This window comes from Drosophila pseudoobscura, chromosome X (genome assembly GCF_009870125.1).
Source record: "Drosophila pseudoobscura strain MV-25-SWS-2005 chromosome X, UCI_Dpse_MV25, whole genome shotgun sequence".
NCBI lineage: Eukaryota > Metazoa > Arthropoda > Insecta > Diptera > Drosophilidae > Drosophila > Drosophila pseudoobscura.
The window spans coordinates 39480611-39508078 of NC_046683.1; the positions used below are offsets into that span (position 1 = coordinate 39480611).

The 27468-nt window shown below is 46.2% G+C and overlaps 1 protein-coding gene across 10 annotated transcripts in view; it reads right to left on the reverse strand.

Annotated features, from left to right (window-relative positions):
- The window catches only part of LOC6901139 (uncharacterized protein CG43867), a 143336-nt gene that overhangs the window by 80914 nt on the left and 34954 nt on the right, over positions 1-27468 (reverse strand). Inside the window, exon 1 of one of the 10 annotated variants that reach the window (XM_015186886.2) lies at positions 19892-20695. The exons of 7 other annotated variants lie outside the window; for them this stretch is intronic. In XM_015186886.2, the coding sequence (XP_015042372.2) occupies positions 19892-20578 (687 nt within the window). In that variant the 5' untranslated portion in view covers positions 20579-20695. Of the gene's footprint in view, positions 1-19891; positions 20696-27468 lie in introns of those variants that run through there. 2 more of the 10 variants (XM_015186889.2, XM_015186887.2) reach the window with 2 other exon arrangements.

Genomic DNA, 27468 nt, shown 5'->3' on the forward strand with positions numbered 1-27468 from the left:
AATGTTGGGGCACGAACCACAGAGCAGTCATTATCCTGGACAGGGGGGCACCTTGCGGCATTTGGCTGCCACATAACGTGTTGCACACGTTCCGTGGACGTTCGTTGCTTCCGACGTTCGTGTGTGTGTGGGGGTTCCCACAGTAATTTGAAATTCATGCGCTTCGTATGTGGAATAAATTCAAGATTTTGATTTGCTGCTACGTGAGGCAGCAGACAGCAGGCTGCTCCCCGCCTCACTGCCGCTCCCTGCCGCTCCCTGACGCTCGTGCAATTGAAGGTGTGAAATCGCACATAAAGGATAATAAAAGTGAAAAGAGAGAGAGAGAGAGAGAGAGGGAGGGAGTTCTAAAGAGCGTAGGGCATCAGTTGCAGAGGCAGCTCTCACGAGCTCTTAAAGCTATCCCCTTCCCCATGCAACACCATGGGGCATGAGCCGTGTGTGTGTCTGTCTGTGGGCGACATTGATGGTGCAAATTGAAAGTGTCAAGCGTCCGTCGGGAGAATGAAGTGCCCCGCCTAAATGGATGACAGCTGCTGGCCAGAATGGTACCGCACCGCAGCTACGAGCGGACAGACTTCCCCTGGCTGTATTCACGTATAGCAGATCAGTAATTAGCAGGAATTGGTAGGGTATCACAGGTATTTTCTAGGACGCACTGGAGAAGAAGCTGCGCCTCGACACACCCGTTCGGGAAGGGCTGATATGATACATATGTACATATGTCTGGCAGCCTGATCCTCAGGGGACCTGCGATTGAAGGTCGGGACACATTTATTGGTTGTTCATCTATGAAATTAAAGTTTATTTCCCCAAAAGCTGCTCTCTTTCCCACTCTCTCTTTGGGGGGTACGCCCCAAAGCAAATCATCATTTAGTGGCTCCCCAGGGTAGGATCAAACGCACAAACACCACACAGACAGACAGACAGACAGACAGACGGACGGACGGACGGACAGGACCCACGCTGGAGCATGACATAGGGAACGGGGAGCCCATAGAAATATGCTGATTACGACCCGACGAGGAATAGTATTCCCCTGGTGGCGCCATCTGCTGTGCACTGAGAGTGTGTGTGTGTGTGTGTGTGTGTGTGTGTGTGTGGGTGTCTGTCTGTGTGTGTGTATGTGTGAGCAAATTTCAATGACTTTACTGTTATTTATGCCGTTCGAAAAGTAATTTATAGAATTTAACGCCTAAAAGCACACTTGCGATTTCAGCAATTTGCAAAGGCAATAGACGGAAAATTGAAAACGGAGGATGCCCCCATGCCCCCCCCCCCTGCCCCTCCCGCAGAAGACAAAGTAGGGGAACACACAGATGAGCCGCGCTCAAAAGGTATACCGCTTCAGACACCGAGAACAGGCACGCACAACCGATCCTGATCCTGGGTCTGAGAGAGTGGAGAGCACCGACGCTCTCCGCAGGACACGTATGTAGATGCACGTGGGTCAAAGTCAGGGTATTGGGCAGGGTATCCCCATCTTCGTATTCCCCAAAAAGAGCTACTGGCCTTTGCTCTCCCACCCCCCACCCCTCTTGTTAGCGCTTATTTTGTGTTACTTTTTTCGGGCGGAGCACAGGACGAGGAGCGCAGAAGAAAGAAAAAATACATGTCAATGACTTTACAGAAAGCGGAAACTCATAAAGATAAGTGTTGACATGGCGGCTGCCAACACATGGAAGGCAACTTGGAACATGGTCGTCCTCTCATTCACCTCTGCCTCCGCCTCCTTCTTACACTGTACGCTTCCCACTGCTGCTGCTGGCGCTGCTTCCTTCCTCTAAGTGGCATCTGTCGTCTCGTATTTGTGTCACTCACACACATCGGGACACTCGAGCATATGCATGTACATATGTATGTGCGTGTCGCACTTCGCACTTTCTTAAAGCTTTCTTTGGCTTTCATTTCGTGCTCCACGGAAACATAGAACGGGAATGAACGGAAGTAGTAAGCAGCTGCAGGGAACCGAATCGAAGAATCGAGTATTGCGTCATTTTTTTTTAAATTTAAAAAATAAATATCAATAAATAAAGAGTAGGGAATAATGTAATTTACAAAATAAATAATGGAATTTTTTTTTGGTGGCACACCCTATCCAATCACACCCACAATTCGGCGTCAGTATAATTTTTTTTGTTAATTTTAAAAATTAAAATGAATAATCTAATATAAAATTAAAATAGTTTAAAAATAAATTATACTTAATTTGTAGTTCTAAAAACGGAAATGAATATTCTAATAAATAATAGGAGTTAAAAAAATAATTATAGAATACATGAAATATAATAAGAACATGAAACCAGGGACCGGTTGGTTTTTAAATAGAAAAATCATTCACTTATGTGTAATGCACCTTGAGAACAATGATTCACAGCAAAATATTATTTTTGTGCAATCTCTGCATCGCTGCCATGATTTTTTTCGGGTTTCTTCAATGATAATCAATGGGTACTCGTATGAGTACTTTTTTTGTCCAAAAAACTTAAACTCAAAAATAATGATTATTTACGATTTGTTCTTTAAATGTTTTTACAGCACAGCCTATCTGTTTCTATCTTATCCCCTTTCGGGGTCATTAGGTGATCAGGGCTCTACGGGTAAGGCGGACCACCTCCACACAAAGTCTACGAAGATTTTCCTTACCATATGTGGGCCTTGATTTGTGTGCAGAAATCGTTATTAGCATTGGTTCCTGCATTCTCTCTCTCTCTCTCTTTCCCTTCCTTGTTTGCGTTTCAATCGAGAAAAAGAGAATTTATTCTACTTCATAAAAAATCTGTGATTTCCTTGAAGAGGGCATACTTTTTGGGCATTTTGTTGGTTCCATATCTCTCAGAAACTAGTGCTATAAACTCTTTCCCTCAAAAGGACACATACGCAAATGTCAAAGCATTAGCATGGGCCTCTCCATGTATCCTCTCGAGAACCTAATCCTTATCGTCGACAACGAGCTGGAACCATATTTGTGGCTCATATTCACATGAATTATGACCTCGCCGACTCTGACGGGTGGAGAGGGGGGCATCTATCGTTATTATTATTATTATTACTACAGGGCCACGGCTGGCAATTAAATTTTCCCGCAGAGAGAGAGAGAGAGAGAGAGAGAGAGATAGAGAGAGGGAGTCCTGCCGCATTGGTATGCATGGGACACCAGCTCGGGTGGGGGGAGAGCATAGAGGAGCCAACGGGGTCACCATTTGCGGTTCGGTTCGTTGGCCTGGCTAATTAATGTTATCGCATTTCATGCATCACTTGCTAATAGTTATCGACGAATATTTCACTGTCTGGCAGAGCATACATACTTCAAGCGGCATGTGGCATGCGGCATGCGGCATGCGGCATGCGGTAGTACTCGTATTTGGTTTAGGATTTTCTTCTGTGCCCGGGTATTATTTAATTTACAGGAGCAGAGGCAGCGCCCACCGGATACCAGTTACCGGATACCAGTGTGGGAGAGCGGGGAGTCCCCATCCATTCGCAGTGGATAAGTGGGAGAGTGGATTCTCGGAACGAGATTCATTCACTTTAATTTATGGGTAATGTCAAAGCAATTGCCGTTGATTGATTGATGGGTGGGGCTGTGTGTGGCGCAGTCATTGATTAACTTGGATTAGAGCTCTGCTCAAGAGAGGGCCGTCGACCGTCTGACCATCTGACCATCTGACCATCTGATTAATTGCTGGAGAATATTTCACACATCAAAAGCCGCGTCGCAGGTTATTAAAACTCATTAGAAAGTCAGCCGCAACCCTAACCGGAACCGGAACCCGCAGCCCGACAACACACACAGAAAACAATGCGAAAAGAAAGGCCAAGAGAGCGGTCCGGGTTAGGGTCCGGGCCGTAATTAAAAGCAACAAATAAAAAGCACATCACAAACAGAGAGAGAGAGAGAGAGAGAGGTAATGGGAGAGAAAAAAGTAGGAAAATAATTACCGGCACCCGGAAAAACGCTGCTCCCCGAGATTTTTCATCTCTTTTGTATTTTTACGGACTACACAGACTACAGAGTATGTCCCGCTGTCCGAGAAGCCCGATGCCCGATGCGAGGCGAGAGAGAGGCATAACAAAGATTTATGCCAGTGGACAGCCGAAAGGTAAAACATAAATTTGATGCGCCTAAAAGTGGAGTGCGGTGTCCGCCGGAGTCCACAGGACTCCCAGGGAAGGATACTGCGGAAAGCAAAAGTATTAAAGCGAAAAGTTTATCCTTCCCTGCTCCGGAATTTGGCTAAAACTTTTCTCACCCTGCTTCCGACGGATTGCCACCCGAATGGCTGGTGCGGTTGCATGATACGGGAATTTCTGCGGCTGCCCCCAAAAACCCTCAATCCCCGCGCACACACACACTCGCACAACATCCTTAGACTTTCTCTCTCGCGGAAAAAAACAACAAAAAATTTGCACAACGGAAACTTGAGTATTTAGCCGTAAGTGGTAATAATTACGACTCCGGATACGAAGCCCCGGGCGGAATATGAGAGTTAAGAGACTAGAGCTGCGGCCCCAAAAATGGTCGACTGCACGCAAGTTAATTAAGTTTAATTGGATTAAAATTATATAAAATTATACAGCAGATCCTCTAGCTCCTTTTCTGTGATATGGTCTCTGCGATGGACGCACTGCAACACTGGTCACTGAAGAGCGGAAAAAGTACGAAAGTGTGCATCAAAAAGGACAACTGCAGTCTGCAGCCTAAAGGTTGAGCCGAGGAATGCAGCTGGGCCCAGAAGTAGCCAAAAGTACAGCTGGCGCTACGCGGATAGAGTTGGGAGGGAAAGTATAAGTACAGTTGCTTCAAGCAATCACTTCATGTACAGTCGTGTACATCCCTGCATTCAATAAAAATACAAATTTGCAGGAAGGACAATTGCTACGTTCAAAGAGTGTTTGATCGAAGTTCCCTGTGAGAGAACCCAAAAGTACAGTTGATGCTAAAATAACATAGCTTCCAGTACACAGTATCTGTGAGTGAATATCTATTTGTCCTTACTCTGGGTACAGTTGCTGCAAGCAAAAAATAGTTGCCTACAAAAATCTTCGCCGAAAGTACAGTCTCTGCGGGGTGCAGAGACCCCCCTATTCTGATGGAGCAGAAACTTCTCTAATCAACAATTGTGACGAAGAGTGAGAGGGGGAGCACCTGGAAAACTCCATTCATTCTCTGCCTCTCCCTGGCCGTGTCACTGTCCCTGTCACTGTGCCCTGTTCCTGTTCCTGTCAGTGTCCTGCCATCCTGCACTGCTTTATAATGCAAATGGAAAATTCTATTAGAGTCAGGCAGCCCGAAAGTATGCTTCATTTAATTTACGAGCCAATTTTCTAGCTGCAGAGCCCCGCAGGAATGTTGACAAATTTCACAATATGTTTTCTATGGCACAACATTATTAGGGCCTCCCTCCCCAAAACACTCCCCAGTGCACTATTGAGAGTGGAGCTGCGGAGCTGCTGGAGCTGCAGCTCATTTCATGAGGGGGCCTTGGGGCTCCAGTCTGTCAACGCGCGCAAAGTATGCTTTAATTTTATGACACCAACAGCCCCAACAGCCCCGACAGCCCCAAAAGCCCCGCTCTTTGGGCTTTTTATTGAAATATTATGCAACAAACTTGATGAATTTTCCCAGCTACGATGAAAAGTTCCAGCAACTGCACGGGGACTAGGCATTAAGCAGAACTTAAGACTTGAACTGGAAGTAGAAGCAGTCAGAAGGCAGGAGGAGAATGAGGAATGACTCTTGGCCCTTTTAGCATTGTATCAGGTGTTTACCAGGAGGAGGCCCTGGCAAAAAGGAACAGCAACAGAATCAGGAAAAGGACCAGGCTATAGGAACAGGATGATCACCAGGACCAGGCCCAGAGATGGAGACGAAGACAGCCAAGACGATGAGGCGGCGACAACAAAGGCAAAAAATATTATAATAGCAATTGAGAATTGCTGATGAGCCAGTCGTCGGCACAAGCATGGAGCGGGGGCACTGAGGCAAAGTCCTGCCACTTTTTGGGGAAAATGTCAAGTCACAGCATACACACAATGCAGCAGAGAGAGAGAGAGAGAGAAAGAGAGAGAGAGAGAGAGAGAGGGAGACTCTCTTTGCACAGGCCCCCAATGCCGAGGGAGCTTTTTAATTATTCAACATTGTTGACAAAGTTTCAACTGCCTTCGAGGGAACTCTCCCTCAGACACAGGCGGCACAGCCTCTCCACTTCAGCCTCAACACAATATGATTTGCTGCTTGAGCAGTCAAAAGTTCCCATAGAAATAGGCAACAAAACAAGAAAAAAGGCCAGCCCAAAGGCGCCGAAGTTTCTGATACACTCTTCAGTCTCCAAAACGAAGAAATAGATACGGGTTTCAGTTCATAAGGTGAGAAAATGGGTAAAATTTAGAGAGCATTCTTCTGGGGAAGAGCTTGGAGGAAATAGCCCTGAAAACTTACGGGATTAGGAGTCGAAATCGAGCGTCTATCGATTGACTATCGGGGTAAAAGCAAACAAGGCCAATCCCCAATTTTGTATTTAAAAATAAAAACAGAATACAGAAAATATTAAAAGAAGAAAAGGCCTTGCCTTGAAAAGAAATTAGTAGATTGAAAACAATCGAATTTTAATCGATTTCCATGTGCAATCAGCGATTAATGGAATTTTAAGAGAGAATCACAGAAAATCAACTGAAAAAAAAATAAGAATTCAAGCATGCAATGATATATGGTTTAATTCACAAATCGATATAAAAAAGCAACATACAATATATTCTAAAACCACTGAGAAGATATACATATGTATATAGGATCGTTCCTCACTGAAATTCCGAAGGCATAATTATTCCACACCGAAAAGAAGTCCAACACAAAACAGCTATCGAAGTCCCACATAAAGGTAAGCCCTGATGTACCCTGAAAAATATATGTACATATGATACGATGCATGCAACCGATATAAAAGCTATTTCAAGGAATGTCAGAAATGCTGCTCACTGTCACAGTGGGGAGTGGGCCTGCTACCAGGCCTGCCTGCACCTCGTTCAAATGGAGCGCACTGTCGTTGCGGATCTGGCCAAGGTCTTCATTGCGAGGCCAAGGTCGTGGCCAGAGGAGCCACGACCTCACGTGATCAATCATAACTACGGCATGCCGCTCTCGGATAGGTCCCAGGATGTGGCCAGAATGATCGTGTTGAAGGCCAAGGATCAATCATTGTTGATTGCATCACAAACTTCTTCAAGGGCGGCCTCTCCACAATACGTCGCCCCAGCTCTGGCCTTCTTTGCTTTCGAGGCACGAAGCCCCTTACTGTTTTAGGGCTGCTTTGGAGTGCTCATAGCCTCGGATGATTCATGAGAAATATTTCCGAGAACAAGAAGTGGTTCGTAGAGAAGTTCCACTGCAATCGAATAGATTAATCGGCTTGAACGAAGGCTCTAACAAATGTTAGAGTACCATTCAATTACTGAAGTACCTTGTGGGTAGTGGACGTGGGTTCCGCTTTCGGGGGACTGGGGCTCGTCACTGGAGGAGACATTTAATTAGACACCAATGACACTTTTATGCCCCTTTAATAAACTTCAGGAGCGAACTCTCTCTCTTTCTCTCTCTCACTTAATGTTCTTAAGCTGCAATCCTCTCTGGAATGCTGCCACAAGTTTATCCGGAAAATAGTAGAGGAAGGCCTCCAGCAGCGGCTGTGTTTTAGCTGCATTAAGTGCTGAATAAAAGAATGATAAATAAAGTTGGCTTTCTCCATCGATATATTCTTCCATCGCAATAGAATTACAATCGATTTCTCTCTTTAAAATCCATTAAATATTCCGTAATCAATTTGTGGGAGTCCTGCCATCGTTACAATGAGTGTCCTTCATTGTTGAGCTTAATGCCAAGCGACCAAAATACCTCTCGACTGCAATTTAATTCCTTTACAGCCGCCTCCAACAGTAGGAGGAAAAGGAGACTCCACAGAGGGTTGAAGGCCTCCCACAGAGTGACCAAAAACCAAAAAAGCTTCTGTTGCAACTGCAGCCTCAGCTGCTGCATCGTCGGAACATTTTTGGGACGACAACGCGCTTCAATAATTCTGTTTGCCCACGCACACCAAACGGAGGAGGCAAACATGTTTCGAGTGGCTTTTGCGGCGGCATGGAAGCGAAGACAAAAAAAGGGGTAACCAGAAAGCACTGCCTCCAAAAAAACCGAAAAAAGAGAGTCAGATGGAGGATCGAAGCGTGGAATACCCCGAGGATGGTTTTGGAAATGCTACGAAGTATCTGAATTTAAAGAAGGAAAACTACGAAAACTTCCAATGAAATGAAGTTCCTCTCTCCAGCAGAAGAAAGGGGGTAATTTTAGGAAACGGATTGCAGAAAGGATTGAAAATTAATGACAGAGACAGTGAGAGAGTGTGGAAGGATAAAGAGCGCTTAGAGATCTCCTTTGACTGCAGTTCTGTGTCTCTTTGGAGCACCAATGGAAAACGAATTTTGATATTTGTTAAACTTCAGGATTTTCTGTCTCTTAATGGCTCCAAAATATTGGATATTTCTTCAGCTAGACATAGGCAAACGACATTATCCACTCATCCATTGCTGTTTCCCAGGAATCTGTTCTGATGGACATACCCAGTGAAGGTATGGCACAGGGTATGCAGAGACCAATGCAATTGTTTGCCCATTGGCATGCCCCAATGCCCCCATGCTCCACAAGCCACACAACTTCGTTGCAAAGAGTCCAATGCCACAGAAGCCGAAAGTCAGACCAAATCCAAGCAGACGATAGGAACGGAACGGAACGGCCTGGCGTGGAACGGAACGGAACGAAATGGGGAATGGAATGAGCGAACTGGCAGACTGCCTGGCGACGAGGCAATTATCGATTAAAAAAAATAAGTGCAGTGCTGCAGAAGCAGTGCCCGCCAAAAAAGGGAGCACTAAAGAGAGTCAGGACGAAGGCAGGAGAGGATGTGGAAGGAGTAGGCTCTGAGGGGCGTGGCCGTGCACTTTTTCTGATTAACTGTTGCATAATTTTCGGCGCTGCGGCGCTTTCCTGCTGCTGCTGCTGCTGTTGCGGTTTTCTTTTGTGCGCGGACGCTAATTGAATTTGCATGACAAATCAGGCCACTCACTCGAATGAATAGCGTATAGCTGTGAATGGTTCATGTGTGTGTGTGTGTGTGAATGTATGCATATGAATATGAATACGAATATAGGGGGAACAAAGGCCAAGGGAAGTAATTGTGTGCAAAAGGAGCAGCAGAAAGGGGAGCAGGGCGTTCAGAAAGTTACTTAAAAAGAGCACCAAAAAAAAAAAAAAGAAAAGATAAAGGCAAGAGCACAAAGGAAGAGAAACCACACGTAAAAGACATGGAAATGCATGTGTGTTCAAAAGACGATGCTGCAGCACGATACCTTTTCCACCGACAGTTTTCGTGGGGAACGAATAAACCAAAGGGAACGCTCAAAATGGAATTTCTTACAATAGTTACAGATAAATTCCGTGGAATTTCTAGTCTTCCGTGTCACGCGTCATGCAGCAGTGGCCTTCGGTCGGTGGAACTGGGATATTTTCTGGGCATCGGTGTGAAACCGGCCTCTTTTTTTCGGGCATGGCCTCCGCATCCCCACATCCAGAGACACATCCGCCTCCTCCAAACAATGAGGCCTTTGTATGCCGCAATGCGTTCGCCTTTTCTGTGCCACTCACATGACACACACGACACACACGGATACAGGACTCATACGTGGCCCCATTGTTTGTATTGAGATGAAGAAGAGGAAAGCACGGCCCACAACATCAGGACGTCCGTCTGTCTCCAGTCCTGATGATGGGAGGCCGTGGCGGCTGTGGCGGCGGCGTTTTCATTTGCGCGTTCAAATCTAAGAATAATAGCCGCCTTGATTACATTCACGCCGCTTTATGACGAGCGGCTGAAAAAATAAGAGAGGTGTAGAGTGGGAGTGGGTATCGCAGGTGGGGGATGGGGGAATGTGTGGCACAGTGGGTGGAAAGTGGGAAAATCAGGAAAGAAAAACAAGTCAGCGAAAGAAACTTTGAGCTTTTCGGTGTCTCAAAAAGCAGACAATGCATTTAATAATTGTTTCTTATTTTACCAAAGGACACTCTCTCTCTCTCTCTCTCTCTCACACAGAGTAGCTTAGCAATAATGGGTGAAAGCAGTAAGACTAGTAGTGGTAAAGGTTTCTATGTGTGGAAGGTCAGAGAGAACTCACTGCTTCTCTGTCTCACTCACTCAGGAAGAAGCGCTAACCAACCGATAGGCACTGCCGCAAGACTCGTTAGACCTCGTGTAACCGAATCGAGAGTAGTGATTGAAATCTTACTATCGTTTGAGATGTTCAAAGTAATCTTAAGCATATAGACGGCTCTTTCTACTACTCGTATTCAGAAACATTTTGCCCCACTGTGTTTCGTTTTCCGGCGGCACACAGGACCTTGCGTCTTCGTATATGCCCTGCCAAAATGAAAAGAAATGAAATTAAGTGGCATGTTGTTGCTTGTACCACGTCTGAACGTTGAACGCGGGGGCCAGGAGCCGTGCAAGGATGTGGGAATGCGGCCACGCATGACCAGCTTGCAATCACCACCCGCGCCTTCCGGAGAGCCCCAGAGCCACAGCCACAGCCACCTCCACAGACACTGGGGCGACTGAGGCGTCTGTCACCCACTCGAGCCCCGCACTGTAAGCCTGTTAAACATTTCGAGTGTTAATTGTGTGCGAACAACAATAACAGACGGAATGGGCTGGGATGGGATGGGACGGGATGGGATGGGATGAGAATGAGTGGTATGGATAGAGAAGGAGAAGAAGAAGAAGAAGAAGCAGGGGCTCCCTGACAGGCGGGATGTTGTGATTGCAGCTCCTCTTCTCTTCTTCTAAGGAGTTCACTGAGCGAAAGAAGTGCCTCTTTTCGGATTGATATCGTGGAAACCCTTTCCGCCAAACCCTTTGACCCATTTCTTCTTTGAATTAAGTTGAATTTTTAAAAGTATAGTCTGGAGAATTCAATTTCCAAGAAGGGTCTGGCAAAGATCTCTCCGAACAGAACAGGATGCAAGAGCCATCCTTCCTGGTCTTTGGTCAGACTTTATCGGCTCACCTGCAATGAAAGAAAGGAGAAAAGTTCGGCTTTTAGAAGAGGATTTCGGTAGAATATCAATTAAAAAGGGTTTACAATATTTCTATAGATCACGGATCACAGATACGCCAGCCCCAAATGGATCAGAAAAAGATTGAAGGTTTGTTGCCCAGTTATACTGGGAAAGATCAATGCCATTTCCATATGTCAAACTGTATAAAAACTTATTTTTTTTTAGACTTTAAGGGAGAGAAGAGCTTGTGGCACACACAATTCTAAAGCAATTTGTTGCTTATAGGAACGGCCAAAGGGTCAGATATCCGATCTCGCGGATGCACCGTTGGCAGCCGTGCAGAGGTGGAATCCGACTCCCCACGGGCGAAGGGCCACGAGCCGCTGAGTCAGCTTTTTTGGTGGGAACGCTTTAAGATTAATTACGTCACCCTCACGGGTTGAATAACAATAAAACAAATAGCCAACAATCAGCTTAAAATAACTCGTTTATGGATACTTTTAACCAACTTTGGACACATCTTTCTCCAAAGTGATCTACAATGACACAGAATTTCAGCTAAAGAAGATCTTTGAGCTTCCAAGGAACGAGAATCCTGCCATTCATCAGCGATTCCCAATATAAATCTCACCACAATCTCTTTGCTTTCTCTGTTGATAATTTGCATTCCCCTTATGATTGTTTCCTTTATTTTTCCATCCACTTCAATTTCCCCCTTCCCGTTGCCGTTGCCGTTCCCCTTCCAATTTTCATTTCCATTTCCCCCTTTTCGCAATTTCAACATTTTACATTCGCATTCCCATTCCCAATGGCGAATCAATTTGCGCTTTACATAAAAATCAACAAAAGATCTCTGAAGTTCGAGGATGTTCGTTCCTGAAGGATGCAAAATGGGAAAATGGAGTTTCAGGATGGCGAATGGCGAATGGCTTCCGAAGGATGGTCTCCTCACGAAAATCACGGCACATAACCCATTAACCCAACGTTGCCCAACTATGCATGCGAAATGAATGGCGACGACGACATCTACGGGTACGATTTCCATACAATTTTTTTTGCATTTCCTTACCTGGTCTTTTCCGTGTCCTTTCTCTTGTTTATTCCCCTTACATTTCCCTGTTTATTCCCTGCCTACCCGAGCTCGGGGAACAACATTTACATAATGAATTCATATGTTTAATAAAATCTACACGTGAACATGAATATACACGACGGCACGAGAAGGAGCATGAGCAAGGGCAGGAGCAGGAGCAGGAGCAGGAGCAGGAGCAGCAGTAGAGAGGGAGAAACACACAAAAGGACAACCTGAATCCAGTGAATCCTGTGAATCCACGGAATTCTGAATCTCAATGCATGGAAAAATAGCAGCAGCAGCGGCACACAAAAGTATGCAGCACGCAAAAAGAAGGAAAAATAGTATTCCAGAAAGGGATCGGATCGGATGATGGCGGATGAGGAGGTTTTGGCTGGCAGGCTTTCTTTTTGAATAGTTTGACGATGACAATGACGATGACGCCACCATTGAGGGCACGCAAGCGGAGAGGGGGAGGAAGCGGAAAGAGTGCCAGCCCGAGGAGTGGCATGGCGTCACTCTGCTGTTTGGCCAAATTAAAATCATATTAAATTTGCATATTGCGCCAAAGTGTCGTCACAAAGTGTTCACTCTATCTCTCTCGCTCTCCCTCTCTCTCTCTCTCTCCCTCGTTTGATGATGCTCGAAACATTGTTATCGGTTATCGGGTTAGCGGCAGATGTTGCATAATGGACTGCGATGCAGGGTGGGGGGCTGGAGCTGCAATTAAATTTCAGAAACGAGTCACACTTCCGTGGGAGAGACCCCCAGAGAGGGCATCATTCGATGGGTAGCTTTAAATAATCGACTGACCATCGATTTGTCTTGTTCACACCAATTATCAACCGATTGTTGCGTGGCAAATCGTTCGATAGAATATTCACTGCAAGTCCAGTGATGACTGTACTTTCACTGCCCCCACCGCTCTGGCACAGATACAAACACAAAACTTTTCAACAAATTCTCGACCACAAACTGTCCAAAAAAGCACAAACAAAACAAAAGTTCAAATGACCCAATCTCCAAAAATAGGCAAACAGAGAGGCAGAGAAAGAGAAGGAGAGAGAAATATATGTAGAGTACATGAGAGAGAGAGAGGGGTGGAAGTGGCCGGCACAAATGGGTTCTGAGAGGAAGAGTGACAGGGAAAGAAAAATCATTTTGACAGCTGATGGAGGTGGGAAGATGGGGGCTAAAAGTTGTCAGAGCCCCCCCCCCACACATAAACCTAAAGAGAGTGAAGGAAAAAGATACATACATATATACAGAGGCACAAGGAGTGAGAGGGACTGCGACACATCCAATTGGCAATTGTGATAAATTGTACTTTTAAGCATTTTAAACCCCAGACCCCCCAGACACATACGTAAAAAAGGGGCAAAAGTAAGCCTTCAGGATCGCGTCAGTCCCTCATCAATGGAAAGGGATATCCTTTTTGACTTTTGACCAGGAATTTTCCCGCCTTTTCCCCTCCCTACCTCCCCATCTCAACCGTTTTTCGTTTCGCTTTTGGTATGTTAAAACTACTTTACTAATAATGCCTCAATTGTGCTTTCATTTCCTTTGGGGTTGGAGGATGGGGGCTAAGGACATCCCCCCCCCCAACTGTGTTCCCTGCTCGGATTGATTTTCGCCTACTTCTTCTGGGCTCTTTCTTCAGGATTTTCCCTTTTCCTTGCGTAGTATCTTGAGTATTAATCCTAATTGAAGGGAAATCCCCTGATGGACACGCACATGGCCAGGGGAACGCTGGCTGGAGTGTCAACCCTTTTTTTCTTTTTCTTTCGTTTTTTTATCATATTTTTGTTTTGAGTCTTGGATTTTATGGCCTTGTGCTTTTTTGTTTGTGTTTTAACTTTTCCTGGTTTTGTTTGTGGCTTTCAATTCCGTATTTGGCCGACCTGAAAAGTAGACCAAGGATTTTGGGGATATAGAAATGGTCCCTTCACCCCCCCGTGACATCCCGTCCAGCCGTATTCTATCCCAACCCCACCCCACACTCTATTCGATTTATCTCTCGTACTTTCTATCTTTATATCTCTCTGTGTGTGTTCCCAACACGTTCACTTTCTCTCAGTGTTTCATGGAAATCAAAAACCGGTAGAAAGAGATGGCGAAAACAAGCATAAGAAAGGGATAGCTGGAAAGTGCAAGCCTGAAAGAAAGCTGCGCATTTCTAGGACAAGCGAGGGGAAAGCAGCTTAAAGGAAAGCCCCATCCGAAGCAGTTTTGTTGCTCTACCTCCTTCTCCACAAAAGCAAAGTACCCTCTTTTTGCAGGGTATGTAACAGTATATGCGGAAAGCAGCAGAAGAGTAGAGCCAGAGGCAGTAGTACAAAGGCAGGAGCAGCCATCACCGATGGAAAAGCCAAATAAAAAATGCTCAAATAGACATTTAATGATTCCCCATTGTCATTACATAAAGGTGACTTATAAAAACCTTATTTCACAACCACACAACAAGTGAGAGAGAAAGAGAGAGCAGTAGCAGCAAAGGAGTGGGAATAGGAGCAGCAGCAGCTGGAGGATGAGGATGGGGTCCTGGGTCCAGTAATGGAGGATGTGGCCATGCGGGTGTGAGCTCGCTTCATGGCACAAAGGCATTTCATGTCGGCTAACGAGCACTTGGGGCATAGTACACGGCCCCAACCCCCTGCCACTCCCAGGACCCCCCCGCCACACCCAGAGAGTCAGGGAGAGCGGGTACAGCGGGCGAAAGCGAGAGAGTCTAAGCCACAAATGGAATTGCTACGGGGAGGGGAAACACATTAGCACCTGCCCCCGAACTTTTACACTCTGTGAATATTACTAGAAGCGCATTCGGTCACACTTTCATGCGTCAAGGACATGCATTAGCTTTTTTATCATTTAATTGAAGGACTGGTCACACTCTCTAACCGTACAGTATGCAGAACCGAGATGTTCTTCGGCTCCTCAGGAGCCAGCCTTTTCATTTGCCATATTTTCTTACGAAAATATGCGATTGTACGCTTTTCTCATTTTCAGCGGTTGAAATGTTTTGTTTGGTTTTTCGGATTCTGTTCTAGGGTATGGGTGCACACGGATTCCCACGTACTGTGCGTGTGTGTGTACCGAAAATTGTGCGTTCATTTTTGTTTCGAGCTTTCAGCTTATTGGCGAGTTGACCTGGCCGCCACAAAACAAATGAGGAATGGCCCGGACGAGTGGGAGTGGGGAGTGGGTGCGACACAAAGTGAAAGATAACAGCTGGTCGGATTTATTTGGATAAGTAAATATACAAATTACAAGAATAAAATTGCACATTTATATCCATATTTGGACAGGTTTATTCTAAATTATCCACATACCATGCACGACTTCTTTGCTGCCGAATTATCAACTTTGTCAACAAATTCATTATTTTATTATTCATTATTCGATATTTGGGCCCAAATAACTTATTTATCACAAATAAATAAAGCGATTTACTAAATAAATATATATGTATGTCTATGGAATTGGCTTATAAACACATTTCAAATCACTTGTCATTCCGATGGGAGTGTACATGCGTGCCGCACCTTGAACACCCTCATGTGCAGAGTTCTAGTGTGAAGCCAATTATGAAATTCGTATATTGCATGAGGGTATTCAAAATGTGGTGGCAAGCTTCTTTAAGTACATCCAAAGGGCGCTTATGAGGGAAAGACCAAAACAGCGGGCGAGTCGTCTGAGAAATAAAAGAGAATTCCTTCACCAACACTCAGTCATTAAGCATAACTCGCAGGTCTCTCAGTATAAAATAGTTTTAGCCCGAAATTGTATTTTCACCCGCTCAAATGTATCTCACAGATACAATTGACCAACACGTTAATTCTTTAAAAATCTCGCTCCATCGGGGGTATCTTTTGTAAGTGTCATCCGTGTAATGTTATTAGATGTCTGTACATATATACAATACAGAGATTATTATTATTATTTTTATATAAAGCTAATAAATAGTTAAAACTAGGTATTAACAATGTATGGGGCTATAGCTACCGAGGCCTTAAGCTCGCTATGTTATAATTTTACACTTGAGTATGTATGAACTTATATACATATGTACAGGGTTGGTTTTATACGATATTATATGTTGTAAAGGAATTATCTAGTGTACTAGTTGTGTACATGTATGTGTACAGGTATGGTAGTTTATGAGGTTATATGTAGTGAATGATTTTGGATTGAACTAGATAGTTGAGGATTATTTTTGCGTTATTGTTGTTAGTGTTGGAGGTGTATTGCATGGGGTCGGTGTTATGGAATTTTAATGATCTTTGTCGAGAGAGGGCGGGGCATGTGTATAGTGTGCGTCTTATGTCTATGGTTGGGTTGTGGCACAGTGGGCATGCGTTGGAGGATGTTTTATCCATGCAGTGGGCATTGGTGAATCTTGTGCGCCCTAGTCTCAGTCTGGTTAGGATGACTTGGTGTCTTCTGTTAAGGTTGTTTATGTTTTTGGGGGGAGGATGAGTGGAAGACAGATTGATAACTTGTTGGTACCAGGGATACAGAGATAATGTAGGTAGAACTACAGCAGTGTATTCAGTGTATACTCATCCATAATTTTGAACATACTATAAAACCGAAAACTCAAAATAGAAAAAAAGAAACAACTGACAATCCGATTGCCGAATCTGGTTTAGAATGGGTCATTATTTTGGTCAGAAGACACAAATGAAATTTTCGTGACTACTCAACGACCAGCCACGCGCTTACTGAATCTCTCTCTCTCTCTCTCTCTCTCTCACTCTCTCACAAACTCTTCTTCGTGCAGTGTGCGGCATCTGGCGGAGGGGAGCGAGATAGCAACACACATACTGACTGAGTATCGATTAGAAAAGTAGAGTCGCGACAGTAGCAGCGATTCACAGCGTTCCTCCTCGTTTTGTTACTTTTATTTGCTCACACTATCGTCTGGGAGTATAGCTTCCATAGTTTATCTTAATTCTTGTAGACACATTGAGACAGATTTATGTTATCTATTCTATGAATTACTTGATTGATTCCCAATGATTCTTGTTAATTGAATAAGTTTTTCTTGAATCTTCAAAGCATACGTCTTGCTGGTCACACTGGGCATACACTTTGGGGTTTTTCTTTCAATTATTTCAGCACATTCGAACTTGAATCGAGTGCTCGAGTGTTCATGGGAGCGGATATCATACTATAGAGTTCTGCTCTGTTTCTCCATTTCGGCGAATCTCTTCAATGGACTGTGGAGAGTGCATTGTCCTGTGCCCATTGTCCTGCGCTTCTTTTGAAAATCTTTCACAATCTTTCGTTTCGTTTCGTTTCGTTTCGTTTGGCTCAGCAGCAGAACTTGTTCGAGGCGCTTCAAAGTTTTCGGTTTAGTCGGCGAAGTTTTGCTCTCCATAAACGACACCACACCGCGAGACAACCACAAGTCGAGTTTTCACTCCCGTCCCTGCTCCTCCTTTCCTTTTCTCGGGTACTCTGTCTGCCTGTGTCGTTTTTCGGCTTCCCCATTCTGCTTTTGTGGACGGTCTCTTTCTGTTTGCTTGTTGTTTTGTCGTGTGCTTCGGATTCGATTTAAGTTCCGCTTTGCCTATTGAAAGTTTACTTTTGTCTTGCATCTTCGGCAGTCATTTTTCTTTCGGGGTTTGGCCTTTTCCACTTTCCCTAGGAGCCAGGCGCCCACTGCCTTCCCGTTCTCTAATTTCTCCGCTTTCTCCGCTTTCTCGGCTCTTTCGTTTTTTTGTTTTGTTTTTGGGCTCTCCTCGTTATGTCCTGGCCATGTTTATCAGAAATTGAAGCGACTGGGGGAGTCGATTGAGTTGAACTTTGATTGTCAGAATTTTCCAACTGGTTTGCCTTGGCTCTCTCTCTCTCTCTCTCCCTCTCCCTCTCCCTCTCTCTTTCCCCTCTGTGGCCCAGTTTTTTTGCGGGTCGAATGGGTGGTGGTGGTTCGCCAGTGGTTCTGTGTTTCTGTGTTTCTGTGGTTTGGTTAAACAATGAAATGTCTGCATATTTGGCACCATTATTCAAATTGCCAGTATGCACGCGCTTCGCCTTCGGGCTGTGTCGTTACCCGTGGAAGTATGCCACACAGTAATCGAGCAAATGGCAACAGTTTCAGCCGCAATGGCGCCCTCCCCGTACCCCTGTCAATTATATCTGCCACAAATTCAATGCAGAGTAGGCCCCAGTGCCAGAGGTGCAGGTACTCCCCTGTTGTAGAGCACAGCAATGCGACATCCGCAGGTGAAAGCGGCGAAAGAGCCGCAACCGCAACGAGTGTTCCACTGCACTGGGCGGAAAAAGCACACAAAAGCCTACGAAAGAGCCTGCAAATATTTGGCATACAGCAGGGTTTTTGGTAGATAATAGCTATTGCCAGAGGCATTCCCTTTACAAATGGCATGATCGTATTTCATGAACTGCGGATTGCAAAACTGTAACGAGAGCTGGAACATGCGTGTGTGCATCGACAAAAACGTTTCGCTTGGTGGTGCTGTAGCGGATCTGCAAGGATATCTCTCAGGTCCCGTTTTCGATTTGTTTTGAAAGAAGACCGACTAACCGACTATTAATCCTCACACATCCAGACATCCAGTTATCGCTGTAAGAATCTTTTTTCAATACTTCCGGATTGCTTAAGGATAGAGTCCTAATTTAATGCTGATTCTAGGGAGATATATTCCCGATCCCTTGGGCATGTGGTCGTGCTTCTTGAAGGATACATTCCCTCTGCAGGGAAACTTCAGTTTTTTCCTTCAGTGTCGATCCCCCTGGGGCACGTGTCGAGTTCATTATCGCCCATCGGCACACACACGGCATACATGGTGGCAGCTCTGGCCCCGGCTAGGGTTGCCACCGCCGTCATTCGCATTCGCATTTGCATTGGCATTTTCTATTGCCGACTTCTTTGTCGGTTTTTGGGGCGCATTACAATTTAAATTGTTCGCATGCGGCCGGGCAAAACTTGTCGCATATTATTTATGAGCCACGACCCGGGCCCTCCTTCTACCCCGGCAACCTCGACCCAGGAACAGGAACAGGCGGACCCCTTCCCCATCTTTTCCGTGTGTGGCCAGCCTTAAAAATGTTAAACAAACACAAAAAAACCTTGCATACATTTCGCAGTAGCCCCGCAGGAGGAGCAGGAGCAGGAGCAGGAGCAGGAGCAGAACCTGGAAACCTGGAGCCGACCACACGCTGTGTGCGGACTAGGCTCAAGATTTATGGCTTTGCGACAGGCGGGGCAGACAGACAGAGGGACGGAACCGAGGGGGACAGGGGCATGGCAGTGGACAACCAACAGACAAGGGCAAACAGAAGGAGAGAGACAGACAGACAGACAGACAAACAGACAGACAGACAGACAGATAGACAGACAGCTAGGTAGAAGGAGGACCGACACGACAGCAGGACAGAGGGGCCTGCAGCCTTAAAGAACTGCTGTCCACAAAAGAAAACTTCCAGGAGGAGTAGCGACCCAGGGAGGTTCCAGCAGAGTCAACCCCTAAACTAAACTTTGAACTCCACCAACAGAAAGCAGCAAGCTTCCATTCATTCCAGAGGCCTTCACGACTCCAAAATGAACACTAAATATCTGTATTCTTGTTTGATTGAGAAGCCCTCAGAGTATGCAGGAATCAGAAGATGTTTAAGCCCCCTTTGAAATAAGGGCATCTCCAATGGACAGAGATCTTGTCTAAAAGAGAATCCCCCCCAACAGGCTGATCGCTTACCTTTTTCAGCATATCATCGAGCGAGTCGACATCGAGGCCGGCATAGTTGTTGTTGAATTGGCTGGAACAGTTCGAAGAGGTGCTCGTGTAGCGCTTTCGACGGCCCAGGGCCGGGGAGTTGACCAGCGAACTGGGGCCGCTGGACCCGGCGTACCCCAACGAAGCGGCAGCCATCAGGGGATAGAGCGAGTGGTGCGGACCCAGGTGGGGCACATGGCCAATGTGATGGGCCCCGGCAGTGCAGCAGACGGCCGGGCATCCCGCTGGATGTGGATGCTGCTGCTGCTGCTGCTGCTGCTGCTGTTGCGGGTGCGGATGGCTGCGAACGGCGGCCAGGGGCGAGGGCGGAGCCGTGTGATGCAGCTGGAAGGGATGCAGCTGGTGGTGGAGCGGGGATCCATGATGCATGTGGTGATGGATGTAGCCCCCGGGTGATCCGCCACCCGGGGAACTGTTCGACGATGTCCCTGGCCCAGCGTTCTCGGTGGCTGCCGCGGCAGCTAGTCCGGCGCCTGTGGTTGTGGTCGAGGAGGAGCACTCAATGATCGTGGTGGTGGTGGTGGTGGTGCTGGTGTTCACCGTCACTTCCATGGCAGTGCTGCTGCTCGTGGGTCCTGCACTATGGGGCCGTCTCGAGCACTCGCCCTCGCGCGGCAGCAGCGTGGCTCCTCCTCCATTGATTTCCATCGAGAATCGAGAGTTCGTCACACTTTTCACGGGATTTTTCGCTTCGCTTAGGCTGGGCGCACTGTCCGGCCCATGGCACTCACTTTCTCTCACGCTGGCGCTTTAAATCTCGCACTTCTGTGGCAAGTGGCAAAAGAATTTGTTGCAACACATGCACACATGCACACACGCACACGCACACACCCTCTCTGTTTCTGTCTGTCTTTCTGTCATGCAAATTTATGTTGCAATTGTTTCTTTTTTAATTGCATGCTGCATACTTTTAGGCGCAGCGACGCCCACGTGATTAATGGCCCCGCGGGAAACGCGCCCAGAAAGGGTTGTGCAACGGACATTAACCGCAGAAACAGATTGTTTGTCATTTGCCATTTGATGGCGACAAAATCGAAAATCGAGAATCGAGAATCCCGTGAATCCACATGGAAAATGGCAATCGAATGTCATAAAGAAGATAAATAAATAAATTAAATCTGATTTCGCAGTCGCTTCGACTGTTGAAGAATCAACCACAAAAAATTTCGAAGAGTTCGACATGTGTGTATGTATGTGTGTGTGTATGTATAGGAAGGCACTGTCACCGATATCTGTTCACTTATGGGAACTTTCGTGCAGCCAATCAATCGAAACCGAATGGATAACCAAATTTCAACCAATTTTTGACAGAATTTTGCAGGAAAAACAAGAAAGTCCTTCTGGAAGAACTGAACTGACTCTCAGAAATAACAAAAATACCATTGAAAAAGAACAATAAATGCCAATTAAAAGTACACTGAGGAAAACTAGTGAATATTTATCCCCTTTAAGTGCATTGCAGACAGAACAAATGATTGCGTGGGCTAAAACAAAATACATAATAAGTATAAAACCATAACGTATCGGTGGCACACACGTTTTGAGTCGCCCCACACGCTGCACTGAGGCCCCAGACGGACGCACTGGCGCTGGAAATTCACAACAAGCAGCAATCAATTCCGTAGCATAAATAACTCAATTTCTGATGGAAGGAAGGAAGCAAGGAAGCGAAGGAGCCAGGCAAGGCAGGCTAATGCTGTCCGGTCATCAATAAATTCTGCTTTTTCCCTGTGACAAGAGGGGAGCAGGGAGATAGAGCGGAGAGAGATGGAAGTGGAAATGGAAATGGAAACGGGAACGGGAACGGGAACGGGAACGATGGCTCTCTGAAGCTTTAGCTAATTAGTGGCTAAACCTTTTTCGATTATGCGGCCAGACATTGGTATGATTTGAGCCCAGGAATACCAGGGATATATATACATATGTATATCTATACAATAGAGATAGAGAGAGGATAGAGATCAGATATCAAGTGGCATAGTGGCCACAGTCCAGAGCAGAGAAATTCGATGCAACAGCATGCATGCATGCAGGAGGCGGGGGGCTGGAGGGAGTAGTAGATGGTGTCCTGTCCAGGACATGTCCGTGTCCATGTCCATGTCCATGACTCCTGCCGTCTGCTGCTGCTGCTGCTGCTCCTGCTGCTCCTGCTGCTCCTGCTGCTGCTTTGGGGTGTCTGAAGTTTTGTATCGTCCATTTAACAATGTGTGCCACACAAAATGCATGATGATGATGATGATACATATACTGCCAGGACGGTGGCAGGGGCAGGGCAGGGGCAGGGGCAGGGCCTCTGAAAAGGGTCTCTATGTGTGCTGTGCTGTGTTTGTGGCAGACATGGGGCCAGTGGCCAGCGCCAGTGCCCAGTGCCCAGTGCCCAGTGCCCAGTGCCCAAGAGTCGCCTGGAACTTCAGCTGTAGTTCTTGTAAGGACAAGCCGTTTTGGAATCTATATGGCCAGGCCATAATTCACTGGAGATAATATACATACGGCTCCCACTCGCTCAACCCTCGCCCGTTCTCCCTCTCTGTCTGCTTGTGGCATGTGGCAGACAGGCTGTGAGACGGGAGGCACGAGGCACGAGGCACCAGGCACCAGGCACAAGGCATGCAATTGCCTCGACACACACACGAGACACACGCATACACACATCCGTGAAAACACCCGGGGAACAACATACACATTAATGACACCAGCTTGAAATTTATAGGGGGCAAAATCTAGACGAAAATCTGCGGGAAAATCCAGCGTTTCAATCAATTGAACTTCGATTTTGGTCTCAATTTCACTTTCTCGCCTGAGCGATGCTCTAAAGAGCATTGAGCATACTAATTTCCCATAAGCGAATAGATATCTTCAAGCGTTCTTCCGAATTTTACACAAAAAAACCAAAGAGTATCGAAAGCGAATCGAAAGACATTTATGTTTCGGAACTTTCGGGGAAGTTAAAGTATAATTTAATAAACAATTCAACAAAAGCGTACAGGATACAGATTCGTTCTATTAAATTTTTGATTTGCCGTTCGAAAAGCCCCACAGATATCCAAGACAAGTCCTGGAAATATTTCCATCACTTCACTTTCCAAAAAACACATTCAAAATTCTATGAAACACCGAAGGCACTTGCCACACAAAATGAAAGACAAACAAGTGGAGGGCAGGCCCCTGTTTTCCTTTTCAAAAATGTCTTCTCTTTGGACACAGATTTTCGCGCCCAGCAGCAGAACGAGAGCCCATCGAATGAGACAGAAACAGGAAAGAGTGTGTGGAGAATTTCAGAATTTTTCTGTTGGGGAATTCACAATTTTCACAATCATATTCTTTGGGCAAAAAAAAAAATTCTAAAAAATATATCAACAAACAAAATTTCACTTGTTATTTCTTCAACGAGAGGCGCCCCACACGGAATACGCGATACGGATGCAACTAGGATATGCGAGGATATGCGAGGATATGCGAGTATATGGGATTGGAATATGCTAGTACGGAGGAGTCTCTTTCCCGCGGAGCACGCAACGCGTTACGCAGCCAAAGACAAACTGATTGCCGTGTGCCGTGCCACGGATGTGATTTACCGACGCACACAGAGAAAGCAGAACAGAACACTGCCACACAGACACTTTCGCACAGAGCATGCTGCTCCTGGCCCGACGAACAGCTGGCAGGGCCTGCGCATGTGTGTGTCCATGTCCGTGTCGGTCTCCGTGTCCGTGTCCGTGTCCGTGTTGAGAATGGAAATGTGGGGAAAAGTGCTGGAGGAAATTCCCCACTGAACAAGCAGCTGGCAGCTGGCTGGCAGAAAAGAACGGTTGCAATTGGAGCGCAGGTCCTGCGTCCCAGAATTTTCCACACATCCAATATCGAAAGCGCGTAACCACTAAAAGAATACCCCGTACAGAAAGTCATCCATGTCTAGACAGAAGACATGCACACAGAAAACAATATCCGACACGATATTTTCTACCTATAGAAGATGGAAAAGCAGATCGGATAAAGCAGAGCCCAAGTGTAAACTACAGCCTGTCCTTGCCACAAGCTCTGATCTGAAATGAGGCGTGCCAAACGGGTCGACCCTTCCCGCAATTCGAGCACAGGGTATGCCTCGAAGGAACTTCCCTTTTTGAGCGCCAAAATCAGGATTTCCCTTTATTTGGGGGGACATTTGTTGAATGGGGAACACTCGTGTTCGTCTCGTGGTGGATAACGGGGTACACCATTCGGGCCTGCTGATTTCCCTGCGCCACCCGAGCACCACCCCCGACCACCACCCCATAGGCCATACACGCCGTGGAGCGCCTGTAGCATACTTTCCTGCTTTGATTCCTGTATTTGGTACATTAAAGAGCACCGCACGCTGGAGGACTTCCTTAAAGCACTGCCTCGGATCTCCCTTAACCTACTCGACTCCCCTCTCCCCCCCTCTCTCTCCCTTTGGCTATCTCGCTTAACCTTAAAGCGGGGGCCTGACAGACCAAAGCAAGTTGGCCACATGTTTTTTTCCGCCTGCGAATTTTAATGACTTGCCCCTTCCCCACGCGGGCACTGCAGGAGCCACCTGCTCCCCCCTCCCCCCTGGCAAGGACCACCTACCTGTATGTGAGCGGTTCGCGTTGCCAAACATGTTTGCATTTGAATTTTAAATTAAACGTCGTCGTTGTCGTTGTCGTTGTCGGTGTCGGCCCCGTAGTCGTAGTCGAAGTAAAGCGATGATGATGACGACAACATGTCAACATCAAACCAGAGAGGAGGATGAGCAGCAGCAGGGAACCCCCAACGATGAGGCAAGAGGCAGGGAGCTAAAGGATCAGAAAGGAAGAGCCGGGCATTAGTTGCCGTCTATTGATTTTCGACTGCTGACCTTTTTTCCCCCCACTGAAAAACGAAGAAGAGAGAGGGAGAGGGAGAGGGAGAAAGGGAATGCCAAATGCGGGCCGAGTGCCAATCACAGAGAGAAAGAGAGTGGGACAGAGAGATTTATGGCTAAAATCAAAGCTAGATGGAGGAGAAATAGAGAGACATAGAGAGCGGATGCCGGAGCCACAGAAAGGATCGAGAGATTTTGTTTGATTTCTTTCAGAATCAAGGAATTTTCCATGTGATCGAGACACAAGTTTTGCCCTCGAATGCCAACCAAAGAGAGAGAGAGGGAGACTTTTAAATAGAATAACGAATCTCATGAAAGGAAGAGAGGACTATGACAAGTTTTCGGCTGGCCTCAGAATCAATGGATTTCAAAGGATTTCAGATCCAATGCCAGAAAGAGAGAAATAAAGCGATAGATAGGCAGGCGCAGCTTCAACGGCTGTCAGAATCGAGGAATTCGGTTCGGGATCAAACTGAATTTTCGAATTTTCGGGTGAAATGTAATTTCGCCCTGCCAGAGTGCTACAACTGCCACCAGAGCCTGGCAGGTGGCATGCCCCGCACCCACACACAAAGGGACGGACGCCGATTCGAATGCTAAAATACGGAATATTTTGCGAGGTTTTTGCTTGTGGCTTCCAGCCGCAGCTGGAGGCCAACTTGTTGAGCAATTAAGCCAAAAACGCACAGCATGCCAGGGCAGAGCTGCCAACTCGATAAAACTGACGTAAACTAACAGCTCCCATCCCCCTCCGAATTGGCAGCCCTGCGGCAGCAGAAAAGTTGTGGGAAATCGAAGTCAGAAAGGGTTTGCAAAAGCCAGTAAGCATTCATTTGTGGAAGAATTAAACGACGGACCGAAGAGCAATAATAAGTACGAGGAGGAAACTGATCTGGCATCAAGGATAAGCTATCAAAATTCTGGTCAACGTTTCAGTCGAAAGACAGTTAAGACATAGCTTAACCTTCCTTCTGGGTGTTGCATAAATTTACTCGAATTCAACATATCCTTTATTCCTCTATAAGTATTTTGCATTCTGTACTCCAAAAAAATATACAAAAATTGCAATCAAACGATTACCAAATTTGAGGGAAATCAATAGCGATACATGCAGCTGCTTGAAGCTCTGAAGGATCTCAGTTTGACGAGTCCCTCCCAAAAGCAAATCTCCCAGCGAGAGGAGCGAGCCCCCCTGCAGTGCCTCAGGAGTAAATCAATTTGCAACACCTACGTACGCAATGGATGGGACTCTCAAATGTTTGGCTTTCATCACCAGCGAGAAAACACACCCCAGCGCTGCCCTGCCTGCCCCCTGCCCGGACACACACACACACACACACACACACACACAGATATCGTTAAGTGAATGTTTGTCCCCTGTTTGGCACAGAGAATCCTGTGGAAGGAACCTCTCTGTTATTGTTGACCAAAGTCCAACAACTGTGAGGATGTGAGTTTGCGAGTAAAGGGCGAAGGGCGAATGGGGAAGGGGGAGACTATATAAAGTAACAACTGGCTAATACCCTTTTTAATCCCATACACATAAATATATATTTTATTGCTCTCTGACTTCCATCTGCCTCTAGTCCAAGGGTCTCCTCTCGTATTGTTGTCGTGTGGTTCTGCGACTGTACTCCCCACACACTTTCCTCCATCCTTTTCCCGTTTTATTGCCACTCTTCTGCTCGTATAGTTTTCCATAAATTTTCGCCCACTTTTGTGCTTTTGGGCTTGTGGGGAGCAGTGCGGAAAGTGAAACCTTTACTCGAGGTAAGACGACGACGACGACAACGACAACGACAACGACAACGACGACGACGACTCTCGACTCTCGACTCTTGGGGCAAATCCGCTTAAAATCATTTTTTGGCATTATTATTTCGAGTGGCATCCCCAACCCCCTCCCAGTGGCATTCGCATGTGTAAGTGTGAGTTATTGCAACATTGCAGCAGCAACAACAAATAAAAGGCTTAAAGTACATTTGCCAAAGCCGCTTAACACACAACTGTACTGCGGTTTTTCACCAAAAGCAGAGAGAGCGCTGGCTCTCGCATTAATTGCTTGAACAGCGTCATAATCTGCGTCATGCTTTATGCCACACCAAAAAGGAAGCAATGAATCCCACGAAGAGGGGAGCAGATCCCCCCAAAAAACGGGATGCTGGAGTTACTTTCTTAGCTTTTTACCCTCGAGTCGGCCTTGTTATCCCTCATGTCGCCTTTTTCCCCGGTTCAGCATGGTACAGAAAGATCAATCAATCGCAAGTGATCATTCGATATCGATATCATCGATATATCCATCGGGTAATCGGTTAAATCATAAACAATTATCAGGGATGCGTTCCATGGTTCGCCGCTCTGCTTTTCAATTGAGTGATTGAAAATCATCGATAAAATCATCGATTTTTTATTAAATGTACTTTATTTATCGCAATTTGAAATTATATTCATACATAATGTCCGAAAATGAAACCTTATGTGGGTATATTTTAACTTGTTATTGCAAATATTGCTCTTTACCATGGTCCCCGCCTCCGCTTCGTGCACTTCAGTGGGCTATTCGGGCAGTCGGTGTCGTTTCTTGGGTCAAATGTCTTCATCTTCCAAAAAAATGCCCCCCTCTAACATCGTTTCCCTTGGGCTCGCCACCGCCGTCCATCTGCTGGCTGCTCGT